This window comes from Gossypium raimondii, chromosome 2 (assembly GCF_025698545.1).
Source record: "Gossypium raimondii isolate GPD5lz chromosome 2, ASM2569854v1, whole genome shotgun sequence".
Taxonomy (NCBI): domain Eukaryota; kingdom Viridiplantae; phylum Streptophyta; class Magnoliopsida; order Malvales; family Malvaceae; genus Gossypium; species Gossypium raimondii.
In genome coordinates, this window is record NC_068566.1 from 2158423 (window position 1) to 2178038 (window position 19616).

The window sequence follows — 19616 nt, forward strand, 5'->3', positions numbered from 1 at the left end:
GAATTTTATAACTATAAATTTAGAATTAAAAATCTTTATGCTATCAATCCGCATCACCATGTGAATAAACTCCTTCCTCCATAGCTCGAACTTCGTATCAACAATTTTAAAAATCAAAGTTAATTGCCTCACACAACTTTTGGAATGAAATCCTTTAATATTTTCTCATTTCGATATTTTTGAAGGAATGAATCTTAAAATTATATAACAATAACGTGTTAATGTGTTATATGATATATGAAATTTGATATTGTATTATATATAAAATTTGTTTCTACAAATTAATTATACTGCAACCAATATTACACCATTTAGATATCTAAAGTTTTTCGAGTCAAAATATGTACTTAAATTTTTATTTTGTTAGCATTTTAATGTCAATTCATTAACTCCCATTAAACAAAACCTCCAAACCGATCAAATTATGACACATGATATTTTTAATAACTATGTGTCAAATCAAAAACCTCATAAAATTTCATGTATCATAATTTGATTGGTTTAGAATTTTTTTAACACGAGTTAACTGTTAGTACCTAAAACGGTAATGGAATAAAATTTTAATTAACTATTTTGGCAAAAAGAATTTAGATACTTAAATGAAAAAAAATGCATAATTTAAGTATTTATTTTCATATTAGCCAAATTAAAAAGGATAATTTATGGATTTCATCCTTATGTTATTTAATTGTGTTTTGTTAGAACATGTGAATGGCAATCCAAGGATGGAAGGGATTAGAGCCCAATTGCTATTATAATTTAGTAGGCTCTTAAAGGCCCCATAAAGACTGAGTCCACACTTTTGAGTTGCCCTTATTTCAATCAAGGTTGAACTCGTTCTACCATCCAAGGTTTGCTCTCTCTTTTGTAAGTGAATCATTGATGTTGAAGAGCTATTCAAATTTTACTTAAAAAAAATTAGACAAAAGTTGCACTTGTGTGATTTTTGAGATAATTTGCCAAAGTTTTTACATGAGTAGAGTACCACTTCTTTCTCGAGGAAAAAGATATTTATAGACTTCACAAACGATCATTTAGTCGTAAGGAGTTTTCTACATTCATTGAATTGAATGAGAATCTTTAGAGGCGAATTTAAAGGGCGAGTGGAGGCTTTGGTCCCCAAAAGTGAAAACTATTTAGTTTAATCTCTTCTTAAATAATGGAATTTTAAGTTAATATATGGTAAAATTACACTTTACCCTTTAAAAATTTGAAATGAAATATACTTAATCCCTTTAAAACTAATGAAATTATAAATCAATAAATGATAAAATTATATTTTGACCTCTCAAAATTTATAATTTAATTTTAACTTTGACTAAAAAAATTGGGATTCGCCCCTAGGAGTAGGTAGCCTTTGAGGTACGAGTAGACCCTTAGCTAGGCGGCGATTGAGCATAATGAGTTTAGTTATTAAACTTGATGGAGATCCACATGTCGTCTATGCAAGAGGTAGTTATAACTTTTTGAACCGGAGAGGTATGAAAGATGAAACTCCACATGCTGAGACATATGGTGTGTACTAGACAAACGAAGTCTCTTAATTTGACGAAGCGTCAAAGATTGATGTACTCTGTCTTAACTAATGGTTAATTTAAAATTTAGTCTTTATATTTTTATTTTTTAGGAATTTAGTCTTGTTATCACCATTAATTTTTTTTCCATCAAATTTGTTTGTGTAACATTTTAAAATTTTAAAAAAAAACCTACTTGGTAGCCATGTAACCAATGTTTTTTAAATTGGATCGATGATCGAACTAGTCAAGCCATCGGTTCATTGGTCTGATGGATCCCACTAGTCCAATTAAAAATCATTAAAAAAAAATAATAATAAACTTAGTTCAACCATTTCATAGTCTGATCGGTTTAAAGTCACTATTCAAAACGATACCCCAACCGGTTTCCTTTTTACTTGGTCAGTCTAGTCAAATTCAAACAACACTGTACATAATTAAAAAAGATAATGTTGTAATGAACTTGAAATTTATAAAATAATTTCAACATTATTAACAATAGAGCCTAAATTTTTGAAATTTAAAAAATAAAAAGATTGAAATTTTTTAAAATAAATTTCATTACGTAAGAGGTGACGAAATCCTTATACCTTACGTAACTGCTTGTAAACGGATAGATAATCCTTGCTTTGCTAGATTATCATTGTTTTTATGTAATATCATAATCAAAATGAAGGCATGACTAATATTATTACAGTTTTAATTACAACTTGACTAGTGCCACTAGCCTCCGAATATCATATATATAGAGAGATATACATATAACAGATTTCTTCAAGAAATCAAAGCATTTTGAGACTTGAATTAGCTAAGCTTGACGAGAATGGTGATGGGTTCGTCCTACTTGGTGAAAAAACTGAGCAAAACTGATGTTGGGAAGAGACTGGCATTGCTTACCAAGTACATGAAGCATTTGCCTTGTATTCCATGTGGTCACCCAGTGGCGAACTTACTGGAGGTCATGGATGTGCATGGGACGGAGTGGTACTTGGGTTACACTTTCCGTCGGTTGGCTCGATTTTGTGAAATGCAAATGTCTCACACCCGGAGATCAGATCATATAAGCGAGAGGCGAACGTTGATGCTTTTTACACCATTGGTGTTAAAAGAAGTACCAAACTTCTTGGTAATGGAGTTTGGACTGATGTGTTTTGATTACAAAATGGAGGGGCTTTTGGACTCTTTTTTTTTGGTAGTTTTATTTTCACTTCTTGGGTATAGATATGTTCCCAGTTTCAGTTGTTGCAAGTCTCTTGATTTTAGTTTTCATATAGGTTAAAGACCCACACCTTTAATAAGTTTCATATTGCATGCGGTTAGAATTCTGATGAGTTAATGGAACAAGAGCACTTCTTAATGCATGAATATGCAAAACCATGCACAAACTAAAGCATTTGCACATGATTTGACTAGATGCCATGACTTATAAAATGGGCTATTTTACTTAAATAGCCTAAAAAAATATTATATTTACAAAAATAACTCAGGTTTAAAAACAATAATCAAAATAACCTGAAATGAACAGTAAATTTGAGTTGTGGCCTGTCAATTGCCGGAACCCACTCGTATTTTGGACTCATAATTGCATGATAATTGTGTCAGACTTTTTAAAAATAATTTTTTGGGTTTTGGCCTGTTAATGGCCGGAACCCGTGTATTTTTTTTAAATTTGTATAATACTGATATATAAAAAAGAAGGAAAAAAATTTTTATCAGATTGGATGCCGCCATTGACAGGCCAAAGACCCAAAAATTTTTTTACTTTTTTCAGATATCGATACACGATATTGACACGAAAAAAGTAAAAAAAATTTCTTGTCTTGGGTATCGACCATTGATGAATGAAAGACCCAAAAAATTTCTTTTTTACTTTTTTTTGTACTCTGGTGCCTGCCATTGACAAACCAAAACTCGAAATTTTTTTTTACTGTACTGGGTGCCGGCCATTGACAGCCTAGCACCTAAAAATTTTTTTTTTTTCCTTTTTTTCGTACTGGGTGCCGGCCATTGACAGGCCAGCACCCAAAAAAAAATTCCTTCTTTTTTGCATATCAGTATTATACAATTTTTAAAAAAAATACATGGGTTCCGCCATTAATGAAAAACCAAAAATTATTTTTAAAGTCGACACAATTATCGAGCAATCATGAGTCCAAAATACAGTGGGTTCCGCCATTGACAGCCACAACCCAAATTCTTGTTCATTTCGAGTTATTTTGGTTATTGTTTTTAAACCTGGGTTATTTTTGTAAATATAATATTTTTTGGGCTATTTAGGTAAAATAGCCTATAAAATGCTCCCACTTTATGAATAAAGTACTGCCTAAAGCATCTATATATATGACAGATATCTTCAAGAAATCAAAACATTTGTTTATGCATTTTGAGACTTGAATTAGCTAGCTTGGGGATAATCGCAATGGGTTTACACTTGCTTCAAGTATTAGGAGACGTTCTCATTTTAATAAAACTTTACCCAAAAATAATAATTAACTCATATGATGTTAGAAGAACTTTTCATGCAAGTAAGAATTAGACCCAACATACAAGGTGTGCCTAATCCCATCCAAATAGCAGCAGAGCATTTCATGCATAGTACATGAACCTTCACCAAGTCGCATCGGATTTACAACATATTCAAATGCGTGCATTAAGAGCTCACTATAAGTCAACCACTTGCATCCCCTCAACTCGATGCTTGTACCACGGGAAATACACCAAGAAGAATGGGCACTTGGGCAGGCACCTAGGCTAAACAGAAAAATTACATAATCCATGTAAAAAATAATTATACAATTAAATGAAACTTTGCACTTTTTGGGCACTATTAAAATATATACATATATTTTGGTAATACAACAAAAATATATAAAAGAGAACTAACGTAAGGGACCACGTTGTAGAATTCTTGGAAGTGGATGATTTGCGAGTCAAGTAGTAGAGTTCCCGATGTAAAGCATGCAATATTGACAATCCAAGGATGTAAGCCATCATAATTTAGTAGGCTCTTAAAGGCCCAATAAGGACTGAGTCCACACTTTTGAGTTACTCAGGCTTGGACTCGTTCTAACATCAAAGGTTGGTCCTATAATTAGAATATAAATGAGGTACTAGTAATTATCGAGTCAAATTCTAGCATTATAATACTCGATTCGAATGGTTCGTATGAAATTATATTTTTTTGCCGTTATTATATAAAAAATAGCTTAACTATGAACAAGTTTAATTAAGTTCGAGATTAGGTTTGAGTATAAAAACTAATAATTGAGCTTGAGATTGAGTAGCTCGACTATGTCTCAAGCTAAGCTAAAATTTAAAATTTTATGTTCAATCGAGCTTGAATCAAATATCAAATTTTGAATTTTGAATAATCAAGTTGAATCGAGCAAAGGGCATTCATTTATCTTATATCTATATTTTTTTAATACGATACAAATATTTTTATTATTATAATATTTGAATTATTATAATTTAGCCGATATGTTGCGAATAAAAATATTGCACTAAATTTAATAATTAAAATATATTATTTAATAAACTAATTAAAAATTAAAGGTGACATTATAAATTGGTCTAAAAATTTCGAGTATAGTTTTAAATTTATTTTCGAAAATAAGAGAACTGGAAAATAACTAATATGATTTTATTTAAATTTAGATGTTTTATTTAATATATTATCACATTTATTCCGTTAAGCCTAATTGCATATATTAAAATTTAGATGTTTTCAATTTCTTATACAATAAAGATAATTTAAGAAGTATCGGACTTTGTGTTCCGAAATACCTTACGATACTTAAGTCAATTCAAAGTACAACATGATTTCTCTTTATAAAACTTTCTCCATTTTTTCCATAAGCAAAACCTTGAATGGAATCCATTATGGAAAGGAAAATTTGGGATGATTCAATTAAGGGTAACTTCATTGAAAATATTGGATGTTAAAAAAGGAGAATAACGACATGATGAAAAGTTGGAAATAAGATATTCTATGATGTAAGAAAAATGAATCTTTTAAAATTTGTATCCCATGATTCTCTCCTTTCTGTCAAGTAACTTGCAATTGGATTCTGATCAAACTCAATATTGGCTGCTTTTTTGGATAAAACAAAATTTAGTCTTTAATTTTGGTAATTTTTTCAACTTGATCCTTCACCTTTTTTTCTTTCTTCACATTAGTCTCGGAATTTGGCAACTTTTTTTTAAATTTGATCCTTAAACCGTACATGGCTCTCCGCTGAGGCTGCGGACAATACATTCAGTTATTGGGGGTTTGGGTCGGTTGTTCCACGAATGACACTTCAAAGACTTCTCTGGAAGGAGTCGATCTCCCCCCCTCCCCCCCCCCCCCACAACAATAAAAGGCCCCTGTACCACCAACTGAAGCACTCCCTCCATGAATTGTACATGACTCTTTGCGGAGCCTGACGACAAAATCCCGACACAGGGACCATGCCTTTGATTCTTGGGGGTCTAGGTCGCTACTCGACAGATGACACATTGAAAACTTCTCCTGAAGGAATCGACCCCCCTCAATAATGCATCATCTAAAATTTTATATAAAATCTTTAAAAATAATAATCTTTTTAAAATTAAATATTTCCAGGTGATAACATGGCACAATCTCGTATTGCCATGTTATCATAACTTAACGAATCCAAATTTAGGTGCAAATTAAGAAAATATACCAATTTCAAGGATTAATATGAATATAAAAATTTAAGGCACAATTTTTAAAAATATTACCAAATCTATGTACTAAATGTTGCTTTTTCATGGATTCCCTCTCAACAATCATAGAACTTACTTTGTCGTGAGCCACATTTTCATCATCTTTGTTCCAAAATGGTGAAGAAAAAAGAACCCAAATCAGATAAGAATAACTTGTACCAATATTCAACCAAAAGAATCTGATCCCATAATTTTCAAAATCTCAAATCATACTATACAAATATAATGTGATTAAAAAATAATACAATATACATAATTAGGGAAAAAAAAGTCTACATATAAATATATTTTATGGTTTTTTTCATTTCTCTTATTTTTTCACCATTCTTAAATTATTCATAAATCGTCTCAAATTCTTAAATCGAAAAATATTACGCACTTAAATACAACTACACCTATATCTTCTTATTAACTACGACAAGTATTTAATATTTTTAGACCAAAGCTTTGTTTTTCTAACATTCATTTTTTAAATATAAAATTTATATATAAAGTATTTATTCCCACCATTTTGGATTTTTATAAATATCTTAAAAGTGTGGTGGTAAAGAATTTGCATGAAAATAATAATGATAGTCATCTAATAAAAGGGTATGTTAGTCATTTCTTGATCAAGTTGGTATCTGATTAACCCGTGACACCGACTTAGTCAAGGGTTTTATTAATAGTAAGTACAAATATAAATACACAAGTTCGGTGAGAGAAAACATTTTATGTTAAAAGTTAATTTTTTCAAGTTTACTCAAGAATTATTATTGATGTAGTGATAAAGAATTTGTTTATGAATCCATTAAATACAGGTTTAATTTCTAAACATGTTAATTTTATTCTTTTATTTTAAAACTATATAAAACTATGAAAAGACAAAAGATCATCAAAATAATAATATTAATCATTTAATGAAATGGTTTATTACTCATTTTCTAACAGAGTTGATACCGATTAACTTGTGACACCAAATCAATCAAATATTTTATTAATAGTATATATATATATATATATATATATATATTAACTATACATTTTGCTTTAGGTTAGGTAGCACCAATAAATTAATTAAAATACATTAATTTATGATCAAAAATAGATTTTAAGCACTTCAAATTCCAAGATTATATATGTATTTTTTGGTATGAAAAATTGAAGAGACTCGTAACACCAATTTAAATGTGTTTATTCGATTTCAAAATAAACCCAAATATGAAATAAAACCGAAAACATTCCGAGTTGAACTCATAAAATTCTAAATATCATAAACATGAAATAAATGATTCAAATCCAGGATGAATCAAACCATAAACTCTTAATTTAAATCGAAATCGAAACCATTCAAATCAACCCAAGTTTTATAAATAAAATTAATAAATTTACTTAGAATTATGGCATTTGTTTTGTCGAAATAAGACCAAATAGGTTGAAATAAGACCAAAAGAAGAAAAGAATGTTATATATATATATATATATAATTGTAGAGAAAGTGGGAAAAATAGGTAAAGTGTAAAATAACAAACGAATAATAGAATTCCAGAAATAGAAAGTGTCTGAAAGAAGAGAAGGAGAGTGTAATTTGGCAAAATAAAATAAAACCTAAAGAAGAAGTTTTGTCTGAGTGAATGAATGATGAAAGCGATCCAACACTTAACGCCACCAATCTTATTTTATTTTATTTTTAATAAAGAGAGTGGGACCAATGCCTGCTCTGTCATGTCTCTATCGCAGTCACATTCATCGCCAATCTAATATTATTACCATTTTTCTATTTTTTATTTTTATTTTTTTTAAATACATATCGGATTCAAGTTTTGTCGATGAAAAATACATGAGTGGGAGAAAGAGATGGTTAGATTTGATTGGAATTTCATATAGTTATGAGTGTTGGATCCAATGAGTGAAAAATTTTGAGTTGATCGAGTTGACGAGTCTTATTTTATTATCCTAACTCGAATCATTCGAGTTAAATTAAAAAATTAAACATGTCAAATTAAAATATTGTTACAATATAATTAATTTATGTTTGGGTACATAAATTTGAAACCATATATATTTGAAAACATTTTCAAAATTATGATAAACTTAAATAATCAATTAACTTATTTAAGTCCTTAAAATTATTATTGTAGAAAATTTTAAAGTTTTAACTTTCTTTATATATTTTTAAAAATATAAATATTTTATTTTTAAAATTATTTTGAATTTTTTTTAACTTTGTTGAGAGACCAATTTGCTCATTTTCAAAATTGATAAATACCAAAAGGGTATTTATGCCAATCTGTTATTTGAATTATCAAGTTATTCGAATTGTATAATTCAACTAGATTCGAACTCGAAACTCGAATTATTTATTCAAGTTAACTCGAATAACTCAATTCGATTAGCTCGAAATTCAAAACAATTTCAAATCAAATCAAGTTTTACTCACCCCTAAAAACAAATGGCATCCGAATCCAAAAAAACCAAAAATTCTCGAGGATTTTCAAAAACAACAATGAGAGGATTTTTCGTCACTCTCTTGGAAATTATAATTAGATCTCTAAATTTTTTTAAAAAAAAGTTATTACGTTTTTCAATTTCCCAAAAGAATTCAATTAAATCCATTAAAATTTTGAGAAATTCTCTTTATACCTTTAATATTTTTGAAAAATTTAGTCAAACCCCCTCCCCATTTGTTTTTAAATTCTCATTAAATCCTTAATTTTTTATAAAAATTTTAATAAAACTTCTTAAAATTTAATGTAAAAATACTCCACCATATTAATAATGAAAGTGGAGTAGCATTTAATTTTATTGATGACTTTTTTGCAAGAGGGACAGTGGAAAGAAAGTTGAGCCGTTGAAGAAATCCCATAAATGGAAAGCCACGCCTATAACTATAAAAGCCGATATAAAGTAAAAACAACACAGTAATTTACTAATTACCCTTTGCTTTTTTTTTTTTAACTTTTTACTGTTTTTAGGGTTTCATCCACTTCATCTGTATTTAATTGCTAGGTTTATATTACCTTAATTTCCTTATGTGCTAAGTCTAGTCAACTTCTATAATATAAAATGGGTTAATTCCACGATAAATCCTTAAATTATAAATTTACGTTTTAAATGGGTTTTAAACTTAAAAAATATTTTAATAAGAGCCTTTAAAATATTAATATCGTATCAATTAAATTCTTTCATCCACGTACTAATTTAGACGTTAAATATCAAGTTTAAATTAACAATTAAGTTAACAAAATGACTTAATTGATATAATATTAATATTTTAATAACTCAATTTTAAACAAAACTAAAATTTAGGAATGTTTGCTACCATTAATCCTCATAATATATACAATAGTTTAAGAAAATAAAGCTAGGAAGCTAGATATTATTGATTTTCCAACACATATAATCATGCTTTATTCGGCAGATGAGAAAGTGATGATTTAAGGAGCTAATGGGGGGATGATTCTAGGCTGGAGAGCTTGTCAATGGACCCATTATATATGTGTGTGTGTACGTATAAATGCAGCAGTGAGCAGGTACCTCAGAGTTCATCACATGCAAATTATGATAAAGATTCTGACATCAACCCTAAAACTAATAGATAACTTATAATGCATCGTTTATCAGCTATCATTGATTCATATCTCTATATAAGATTTCCCTATGCATTTTGTTTGACTATTTATGTCATCAACTTAGAATCTCATCTCATTCTTTATGTAATTAGTCTTGAGAGAGGCAGTTACGGATCTCGAATATGAATCATAGCTCATCTTGTCCCTTAATCATGCGGTCAAGAGTTCAATTCTCGTTAATAGAAAAAGAGCATATTTCTCAATCAACCGTTTTTGTCTTTGAAATAATCTAATTTCAACCCAAAAAAATTAAAATTTTTAGAATTTTCAAATAAATTAAAAGAATAACATGTAATTATATAATAAATAAATAAAATACAAGTATTCCCTACTTATAAATCTAAAACTTCACTTATAATTAATATTATTTATTTGTAAAATGTACTAACCACAATGATACCCAACTGTTCTTATTTATATTATTTAATTGCTTTTGTCAGTCATAATGTTTAAATAAAATCATTTTGTTCTCAACCAAAATATATTATTTTTAAAAACATTGAATTTCGTTATTATTTGTTTTAAAATTCCAAAGCAAGTTCATTTGAATGAAATGTGCATGAATGAAATCCCTTTATAGACAATAAGAATTTTTTTTAAATAAAAAAATCTACATTTTTTTAAGAAAATTAGTTCTTAAATATGATGAAGACAGAAGAAGGTGGCCTTGACCTTTCTCCTTATAGAAAAATTTCCCTTTTTTTTTTAATAAAATAACCCCTTTTGCTCTTCCCAATATGCAATTTCCCCCATAAAATATTCAACAATGACGACCCAGATGACGGAATTGAAATCCTTATTTTATATTTTCAATTAACCACTTGTCTCTATCTTAATCTTAAAAACGGACATATTCTTCTAAGACCTAAGACACACACCCTTTTTCCTCGTACACTCTTGCCACATGTTCTTAATATTATTAACTAAAAATTCGTTAATAATTGCAATTAAGGACATAAAATATTAAACCCTTCATTTTAGCTTACAAATTACAATACCTTTTCAATAGGAAGGGGGGGGGGGTGTTTTAAAAGTTATGATTGATAAGTCCCTCTCTTCATTTATAACCATGTCTGATTGCTTTTGGTTATAGAGAACTGATTCAAAGGACACCATTGATGGTGACTATTCATCACTATCCACTCATATTTCCAAGATATAATCCATTTCCCAAGTTGTATATCAATTTCGACTTAAATATATATTATATGTACATTATTTTGATATATATAAATTAATTTTTAGTAACATAAATAAATAAAATTTTCAATAGAATGATAAATTTACTCTTTAATCTAATAAATAAGAACTAATTTCCATGATCGATATTTCATGTAAATAAAAATTACACTAATGCAATACATAAGAAGGCAAAGCAAATTTATTGAAGACAATGGAAAAGATCATTTGTTTTAGTTGCTTTGTTAGTGATTTTGACCAATAATGCTTTTTTTGGGGGGGGAATAATTTTTGTAATTCTCCCTATGGGTTAACTAAGAAAATTGAGTAAAAAAAAATGGAGTGCAACTCAATGCATTGATCTTTACATAGAGATTAACCAACAATGGTGGATGATAAAATATGGTGTGTATAGTGGTTTTCTCATGAGTGAGTGGAACCCATTTTTCTTAGCTTTGGAAGGTCTAGTCTGCCATGGGAATCCTGATGATGCTGCACCATTTGTAAACACAGTTGGTGAGATCCCGTTGATTGCCATTGTTGATGATGATGATCATTAGTCGACAATGAAAGATCACTCCCTATTTGAACTCCATTGTTGTTGTTGCTTGGATAATGAATCTATATATATACATACATCACAATGATTTCACATTAGTTGAAGCTTTTTTTTTTCCTAATCATGCAATTAAGTACTAATTATCGAATACGAACCCGATACGGATTAAAATGTGGAGGATGAATGTTGAACGTATGGTTATCAGTAGGTCTGTTCCGTTGTCCAATGGACTTAATTGAAGCTTGAGAATATTGAATCTGTGTTTGGTTCAAAAGCTGCATTGTATCATCATTTCCCCAAGGTCCCTGCTGCAGATTTTGCTGGTAGAATCACCAAAATGAAAAATGAATCACTATTATTATACCTTAACATTTATGATTTTTATACGTAGTATGAAATTAAAACAAACCTTAGACCTATAGCCCCAACTATGTTGATCCACCATTGCATTTTGCTTATCAACACCACCAAATTCTAAATTATTTTGCTTTGAAGTTGAATTCCCTAAGCTCAAATCAAGGTTGTGATCCCTACCATTACATGATGATGTTTCTAAAACCAAAACATAAAAATACATAAAAATTAAAACTTTCAAAAGGAAATTCTATACAAGAGTTAGATTGCATTTTGTCCGCTTTACCTAAAATTCAATAAATTAATCTTTGTACGTTGGATAAAAAAGCAAACCGATCATTTCCGTTAAAAGTTTCATCAATTTATACTATTAAAGGCTGATATGACTGACAAAATAACCAAATAGTTACACATACCTCTGATCTGATGTACGAAGACATGTTTTTAACAGATGTACAAAAATATTTAATGAGTGTAAATCTTACTTACCACCGTTGTGAAGCTCATTATCATATATACTAGGATCAAAATTAGTTACAGCATCTTTCCCATTGCACTTAATTGCAGCTTTGTCATAAGCCCTACAAAATCAAAACACCCTATCAGAAAAAAGAAAGAAAAAAGAGCCTAATTTTCATCATATAGAACAAACCAAAGATTATATAAACTTTGCACCTTGCAGCTTCAATCTCGGTATCAAACAAGCCTAAATAAACATATCTGTAATCACAAAAAAACACCCAAAATGAAACCCATTGAATAAATGAACAATGAAGAAAAGAGTTAAAGGGCAAAAAAAAAAAAGGGTTACTTTTTGCCTAAAAATTGACCCATTCTAGCTTCCCATCTTCCACATTTATGCAAGGTTACTCCTCTATATTTAGAACTTCCTCTAGGGAACCCAGTGCTTTGTCGACGAAGTACATGCACAAATTCTTCCTTCGTTAAGTTACTCATCTGTTTTTCATAAACAAAATTTAGTGACTTTTCATAGCAACACGATGAAAAAAAAAAAAGAAGGGTTCTTTGTTCTTAGTTTCTCACTTGTTTCAAATCTTCTTCATACTCTTCAATGCTGAAATTTATATCAGCTTCAACTCCCCGGAATTTGATTGCTGCCCTATCGTATGCTCTGACAGATATTAAAGAAATGTTCTTTGTAAAACATTTACCATTATATAAAGAGTGATACGATTGTAAAGACATGAAAGGTTACCTTGCTGCTGCATGTGCTGTGTCAAATCCACCTAAATAAACTTGTTTTCCACAATCCCTGTAATGAGAAATATAAACCCAAGGTTAAATTCTGATTGGTTAGGGAGAAAATAGTAAAACAGGTTTCTCGAGAAAAAAAAAAATCTGACCAAATATGAGATTCCCATCTGCCGGTTCTTCTATAGAAAGTAACACCTCTATATTGAGAGCTTCTTGACCTTGGTCCTCTTCTGCTTTTTTTCATGGGATTTGTAGCTTCAACGGATTTAGCAACGGCGAGTGGTTCCGATTGCCGGAATTTGACTCCGACCCAGTGAGCCATAGGGAACCCTTGTGCAGTTCCGGTGGGAACTGCCCTCATTTCTGGGTCTTGGTCAAGTGGAAAAAACTGACGAGTCACCGGAGCTGGTCCACCGCTCTCGACAGGCACCGAGAACCCAAAAATCATGTTACTGTTTCGTTTCTTTAAAGCTGCTGCATCTTCTTCCTCTGATCCATCCTCGATCACCACGGCGGAAGAACTCGAATTCGAAACGGATCCAACCCGTTTACCCTTCCCTTCTTCGCCGTCTACCGGCGATGAACACCCTTCCGATTCCTCGCCTCTTGAACGATCAGGAGAATCGTTAAGATCCCACATTTTTTTTTCACTTCACAAACTTTTTCAGCTACTAAAAATCGCGAAGATACTATATATTTTCAAAGCAGAAAATTCTCAAAAAAAAATGATCATAATCTACTTTAAACGAAGAAAAAAAACTATCATAAAAGCTGAAATTAAATATTAAAAAATGAACATCAAAGCCAGTGATTTTCCAAGGAAAAGCTGAAAGAACAAAAAAAAAAAAAAAAAAGGAAAAGCCTATGAGAGAGTTAATCAGCTAAGCTAAAAAGTAAGTATAGAGTAGAAGAAGATTAAAGAACGAAGCTTGAAGATCTTTGTAAGAACATAAAAACCATTACAGCATCCACAATAATATACTTTCGTTAATCATTTTTTAGTTTTTCTTCTCTCTGTATTTATACTAGATATAATATTATAATATTTTAGGTCTAACTATACTTTCAAATCCCTATACTTTATAAACTTTTAAAGTTTTAATCTTTTATAGTTTTTATTCTCCAATTTAGTCTTTCTAATTTAAAATGAAACTTTAATTAATAATATTGTTTTACGGTTTATGTCTTTCATTGAGAGTGTAATCGCTCTACCATTACACCCAATACTTGTTAATATCACATGTTGAAATTTAATTTATCAATTACACTTTGATTTTTTACCAAATTTAATTCCTGAATTAAAGGTTGAATCCTCTCAATTTTGAAATTGAACAAAATTTTCCTTCTCAAAAACTTGGAACAATTTAATCCCTAACAATTTTGAAAGTGAGCAATTAAGGACAATTAATTATGACGCTAATGTCATTAGTCAATTGTGCATAATTTTGATTGATATAATAACAAAGTTAGCCCTTGATGTTTACATATTTTTTAATTAGGTATTGATTCTAAAAAACAACAATTTTGCCCCAAAATTACACATTTACAAAAATATTGTGGGCTAAATTTGTTAAATCTTGACTAAATTGATAGAATGTATAAATTATGAGAGCTAAATCTATTATTATACCAGTCAAATTTATGTAAAATTAAGGGAAAAAATTAACATTGTGATTAATTATGCTTCGTTGATCACTTTCGAAATTGACAAAGATTAAATTACTCCGATTTTCTAAAGAGACCAATTTTCTCAATAGAGAAAAACTATAGAATTTCAAAACTTTTAAAAGTATGGCCGCAAAATTAGACCAATATTTTACATAAGAAAAAGGTTAGTTCAAGTGGACAAATTGCTTGATTCCCACTTGTTAACAACAACAATAGAAATCGAACCCTAATTTTTGAATTACAAATAAAGAATCTGAACCACTGTTTTCTTCCGCTATTGACATGGAACAAGTTTTTCTTTACCCAATAGGGGAAAATTGTAGAATAATTAGATAGGGAGGGGTTAAAACATAAAAGTGGGGGGCAAAAGGGCTAAAAGAAGAAGCTAAATTGGGATTAAAGAGGTTGTGGAAATGGTAGAGAGAAAAAAAAACACACCAAAGTGATGGAAGGGGATGGTTTTTAGTATCACAAAAGGAAAGGAGAATAATGCAAGGAAAAGGAAACATTTCTAGAAAAGTCCAATCCAAAGAGTACGGTAAAGGGCCAACTTTTTTTGCCTCTTTTGTTTCTTTCATCGACCAATGCCCTGTTTGCTTTCAACTTACAACTTGTACCTTGTATTCCCCGACTCACTTCTCTTGCTCGCTTGTAGTTTCTACACTCCCCCCAACTCATATTCTAGGTTTTGGTAGTGCTTTTGGTTATTCTCTATATCTCGCATGTCCTCCTTATATTAGTTTTGTATTCTTTAGAGTCCATTTATCTAATTATGTCATATCTTTATAAGTATTTGGATAATTGATAAATGTGATGTACGAGTGACGGATATTTTTGTCCATGCAAGGAGAGCAATCCCTATTATGTATGCTTGTGAAATTGTAGGCATGCAATGTCTTGAGCTTGTGAGATCTTGGCCTTGTAGATATTCTTAGCTCGGAGGTCGATTTTTAATTCATCCCAAGATGTGAGGAATGACAAGAGATTCTTAATTCATCCTAAGCTTACAATAGGCAAGATGTTTTCGAATTATGTCCTAGATTTTAATTTGATTCTAAATTTCAAAACGTTTTAAGTGTGTTTTCAGAGCAGTAATATCATGTCAGTTTAATCATTTTGTGAACCTAATTATTAAGTGTTAAATGCTTACTCAAATCTAACATGAAATATATATAAAACTTGTGGATTAAACTACAAGCATGCGTGTATTATGTACTTAATACATGAAAATTTATATCTAATGAGTTATAAAGAAAAAAAACATCATAATTAAAATCTCGAGAGCTACTACTTTTGCTAAACATGTTTTATACAAGCTACTACACAACAAGTACATGTGCTTAATATTTTATCCACGTGTTTTGAATATTTTCACATCAAACCTAAATTTGAATTTAACACCCAAGCTTATAATTAAAATGACGGAATTACCCGATTAATTTAATACTAATACTTTAAATACTCAAATGTTTTGAAATTTGAATATCAATTTAAAATTTGAGACACTATTTTAGGATATCTAATGCAATTAAACAAAAAGAGAAAGAAGGTAGCAACACTCTCTTATGCAAGAGCTTGGGTGTAAATGCAACAGGAACATGATAAATGCCAACTCAAGCATTGTATAGATATGTGTATATTGTAATAGATTGAGAGATGGATTCGATAGATTTAAGATCATGCTTGACATAAATTTTTTTAATAAAGGAAAAAATCATATAAATTTGGGGTTTTAAAAATTAAAAAAATTTAAGGAGGAAGAAGTGCTGTCAGAAAGAAACAGACAATCATCTATATGAAAGTAGGGGCCAATTGGGTTAAGATAAAAATAAAGATTGCCATATCATAATGCACCTAGACATATTTCCCAACAAACCAATGAAACCCAAAATTCTAGGGGTATCGGTATAAAATTATAAAATTTTGGGTAAAAGTATTGGATAGGCACATATACTAAGAGTTAAATTGCATTTTGTCCCATCTACTAAAATATAGGTAAATTAATTCATATACATTAAATCAAAGAGTAAATTAATCTTTCTGTTAAAAAAACCATTCATTTCTACTGTTAAAAATTGGTCTTTGTATGTTAGAATGAGGCACTTGTGGCACGCCATGTTTAACTAACTGTCTGGTTATTCTATCAGTTACTTAAAATAAAAATGGATGAAATTTTTAATAAAAATGATTATTTTGCTCTTTGATCTAATATACAAGAACTAATTTGTTAATTTTTTAGAGTAAATAGGGCAAAAATGCAATCTGATTCTTAATATAGGAGCCTCCATGATACATTTACCAATGTTGGGTTATGCTAAAATAGCTTAAATTAAAATATTAATATTTGGGAGGAGCTTTTTCTACTGTTAAAGTTTAAGAAAGATTAAAAAAAGTGCAATCAGATGATTTAATCAAGAGGCATCACAAGATGAAATCTCAATTAAATTTAAAATAGGCTAAATCTAGCCTCTAAATGGAAGAAAAACTCTCTCAATCTCATTTTCTCAATACACAAAATTTGAACCCGAGCTTATATATATAACCCTATCCCATCTCTCAAATCCTCCATCATTTCTCTTTGGTTTGAGTGGGTGAAATGGTAAGCAAGAAGCAAACAAAAAAAACCTTCCAATAATGGAAGTGGGACGAGGCTATGGTTATTATCATTATTATTTTTCCCCTCCATTGAATTATATAAGGTTTTTAGAGGCCCACTTTCATTATTGAGGTGCCTACCGTCTTTATTATCTCTAACCCTTTTGCCTTAGCTTCTAAACCTTACTCTTTGTTTTTGCCTTTTCCTTTAGGGTACTTACTCTATTTTCTTTCATATTCTTTTTCCAAATGTTGTTAGTGCAAAGTCAAGCCAATTTTTTTTTTTTGTTTTTTGGCAAAATTTAATGGTGGATAGGTAGTATATGTGTTGGACAATACGGGTTTATTTATTGGTGTACTGATGATAAACAACTTGTGTTGCTTGCATTATTAAGTTTCAGGTTTAAGCTTTGGATAACATTTTCCCCTTACCATTCAAACAAAAAAAAAAATTATATTATGATATTTATCTTTATACTTTACGAAAGGAGTAAGCAAGATCCTGACCCCTTAAAGTAGAAAAACTCTATTTCAAGAACTCAAATTTTATAAAATAAGACAAATGACTGAATTAGGTGATGTTTAAGATTTGTATACATTAAATAATTTTGTTGTGTACCCATGTATTTGGAATCTTGTATTTCATCTTTAATATTCTTAACTAATAATTATAAAGAAAATGATACTCACCCAGCAAAGGGAACTCAATGGAATTGAGCTGGAAATTCACATGACAAAAATGATTTTCTTTTCACTATTATAATAATCATATATACTAACTAAATGGGTTTCTTTTAAAAAAATTTTGAGAAAATTAAGTTTAATTGTACTCTAATTTTGGTCTAACTTCATTAATGTATTATAAAGGCAACCTTATAAAATAAATTTTATTACTATTTGGACAGTTCATGTGAGAAAATGGAAAATATAGTTTTAATCATGACTTTTAAGCTACTCTACTTAAAGACAACTTAGCTAGGGGAAGTGTTTTAATTGTCTTTCAACATCCAATTAATTTTTATACAAATAAGTTCATTACGTAAATTAAAAATATAACTAATTATATGGTTTAGTGATAACTTGTACCTGGATTCAAGTGTTAGTATATTGTTTAGGATCTGACTTTTGTGAAACCCTTTTCCTATCTTTATTTAGATATAATTATATCAATAGTTTTAATAAAAAAATAATCATTACAAATATTGAATTAAATAAAAGCTAGAGCTTATGACTTTGTCCTCCGTACAACAACTTGAACGGCCTAAGTCTCTGATTTCATCGAAACTTGAGTGGGCAACGAAGAAGGTTCGAAATAAGGATCTTGATGGTTGGGATCTTGCAGATGTTGTAATGGAGGATAAAAATCTTATAAGGAGTCGTTCAGTGAATACAAAGTAGAAAATGAGATCTAAGGGAATACTGTTGGATGATGATGATTTTGAGATATTTGAGGAAGATGTTAAGATCTTTTCAAATGGACCTTTTCCTGAGATTTCCTTCTTTGATCGTATTCATGAAATATTGGATCAAAGTATGGAACAAACTATTGTGGTGCGCTTGCTGGGGAGATCTATTGGGTATAGAGCGTTAGTTAATAGAACCCATGCCCTTTAGAAACCCTATGGAGACTTTCAAGTTGTTGACATAGAAAATGATTATTTATTGGTAAAATTCTCACAAAACCAATATTATTAATGCTTTGACGGAAGGTCCGTGGATGGTGTTTGGCTATTACTTGATTGTCCAACCATGAAGCCATATTTTTTTACGAATGAGAAGCACATTTCGAAAATCGTTGTTTGGATAAGATTACTAAGGCTCATTGTCGCTATTATACCAAGAAGTTGTTAAGGGTCATTGCGGGTGTTCTTAGTCGAGTAGCCAAACTGGATTATAACAATAAAGAATAGAGGCGAGGGAAGTTTGCTAGGTTTTCCATAGTTTTAGATTTTAACAAATCGCTTCAAGCATTATAAGTATTGGTGGTTTTGCACACTATGTGGAATATAGGGTTACCATTGATCTATTATCACTGTGGTTGTTATAGGCATAGTAATGAGAACTATCATCAAGTTTATCGAAGGGGAGATGCACACGAATTCTACAAAAATAAACCAGCATAATCATCCATCATTAGAAGTTCTAGTGGAGGGAAAGAGTGTCTTTGGATCGTGGATGTAGGCCATGGGG

At 30.0% G+C, this 19616-nt stretch overlaps 1 protein-coding gene across 1 annotated transcript; it reads right to left on the reverse strand.

Moving 5' to 3' along the window:
* Nucleotides 1-11219: 11219 nt before the first annotated feature.
* LOC105787632 (floral homeotic protein APETALA 2) lies at nt 11220-14136 on the reverse strand. The gene is made up of 9 exons (XM_012614110.2): nt 13313-14136; nt 13165-13221; nt 12993-13080; nt 12760-12905; nt 12624-12668; nt 12438-12529; nt 12004-12146; nt 11750-11914; nt 11220-11656 (listed from the first exon to the last, which is right to left on the reverse strand). Exons 1-9 carry the CDS (start codon nt 13801-13803, stop codon nt 11459-11461), a joined length of 1425 nt encoding a protein of 474 aa, XP_012469564.1. The 5' UTR covers nt 13804-14136; the 3' UTR covers nt 11220-11458.
* Nucleotides 14137-19616: the final 5480 nt, after the last annotated feature.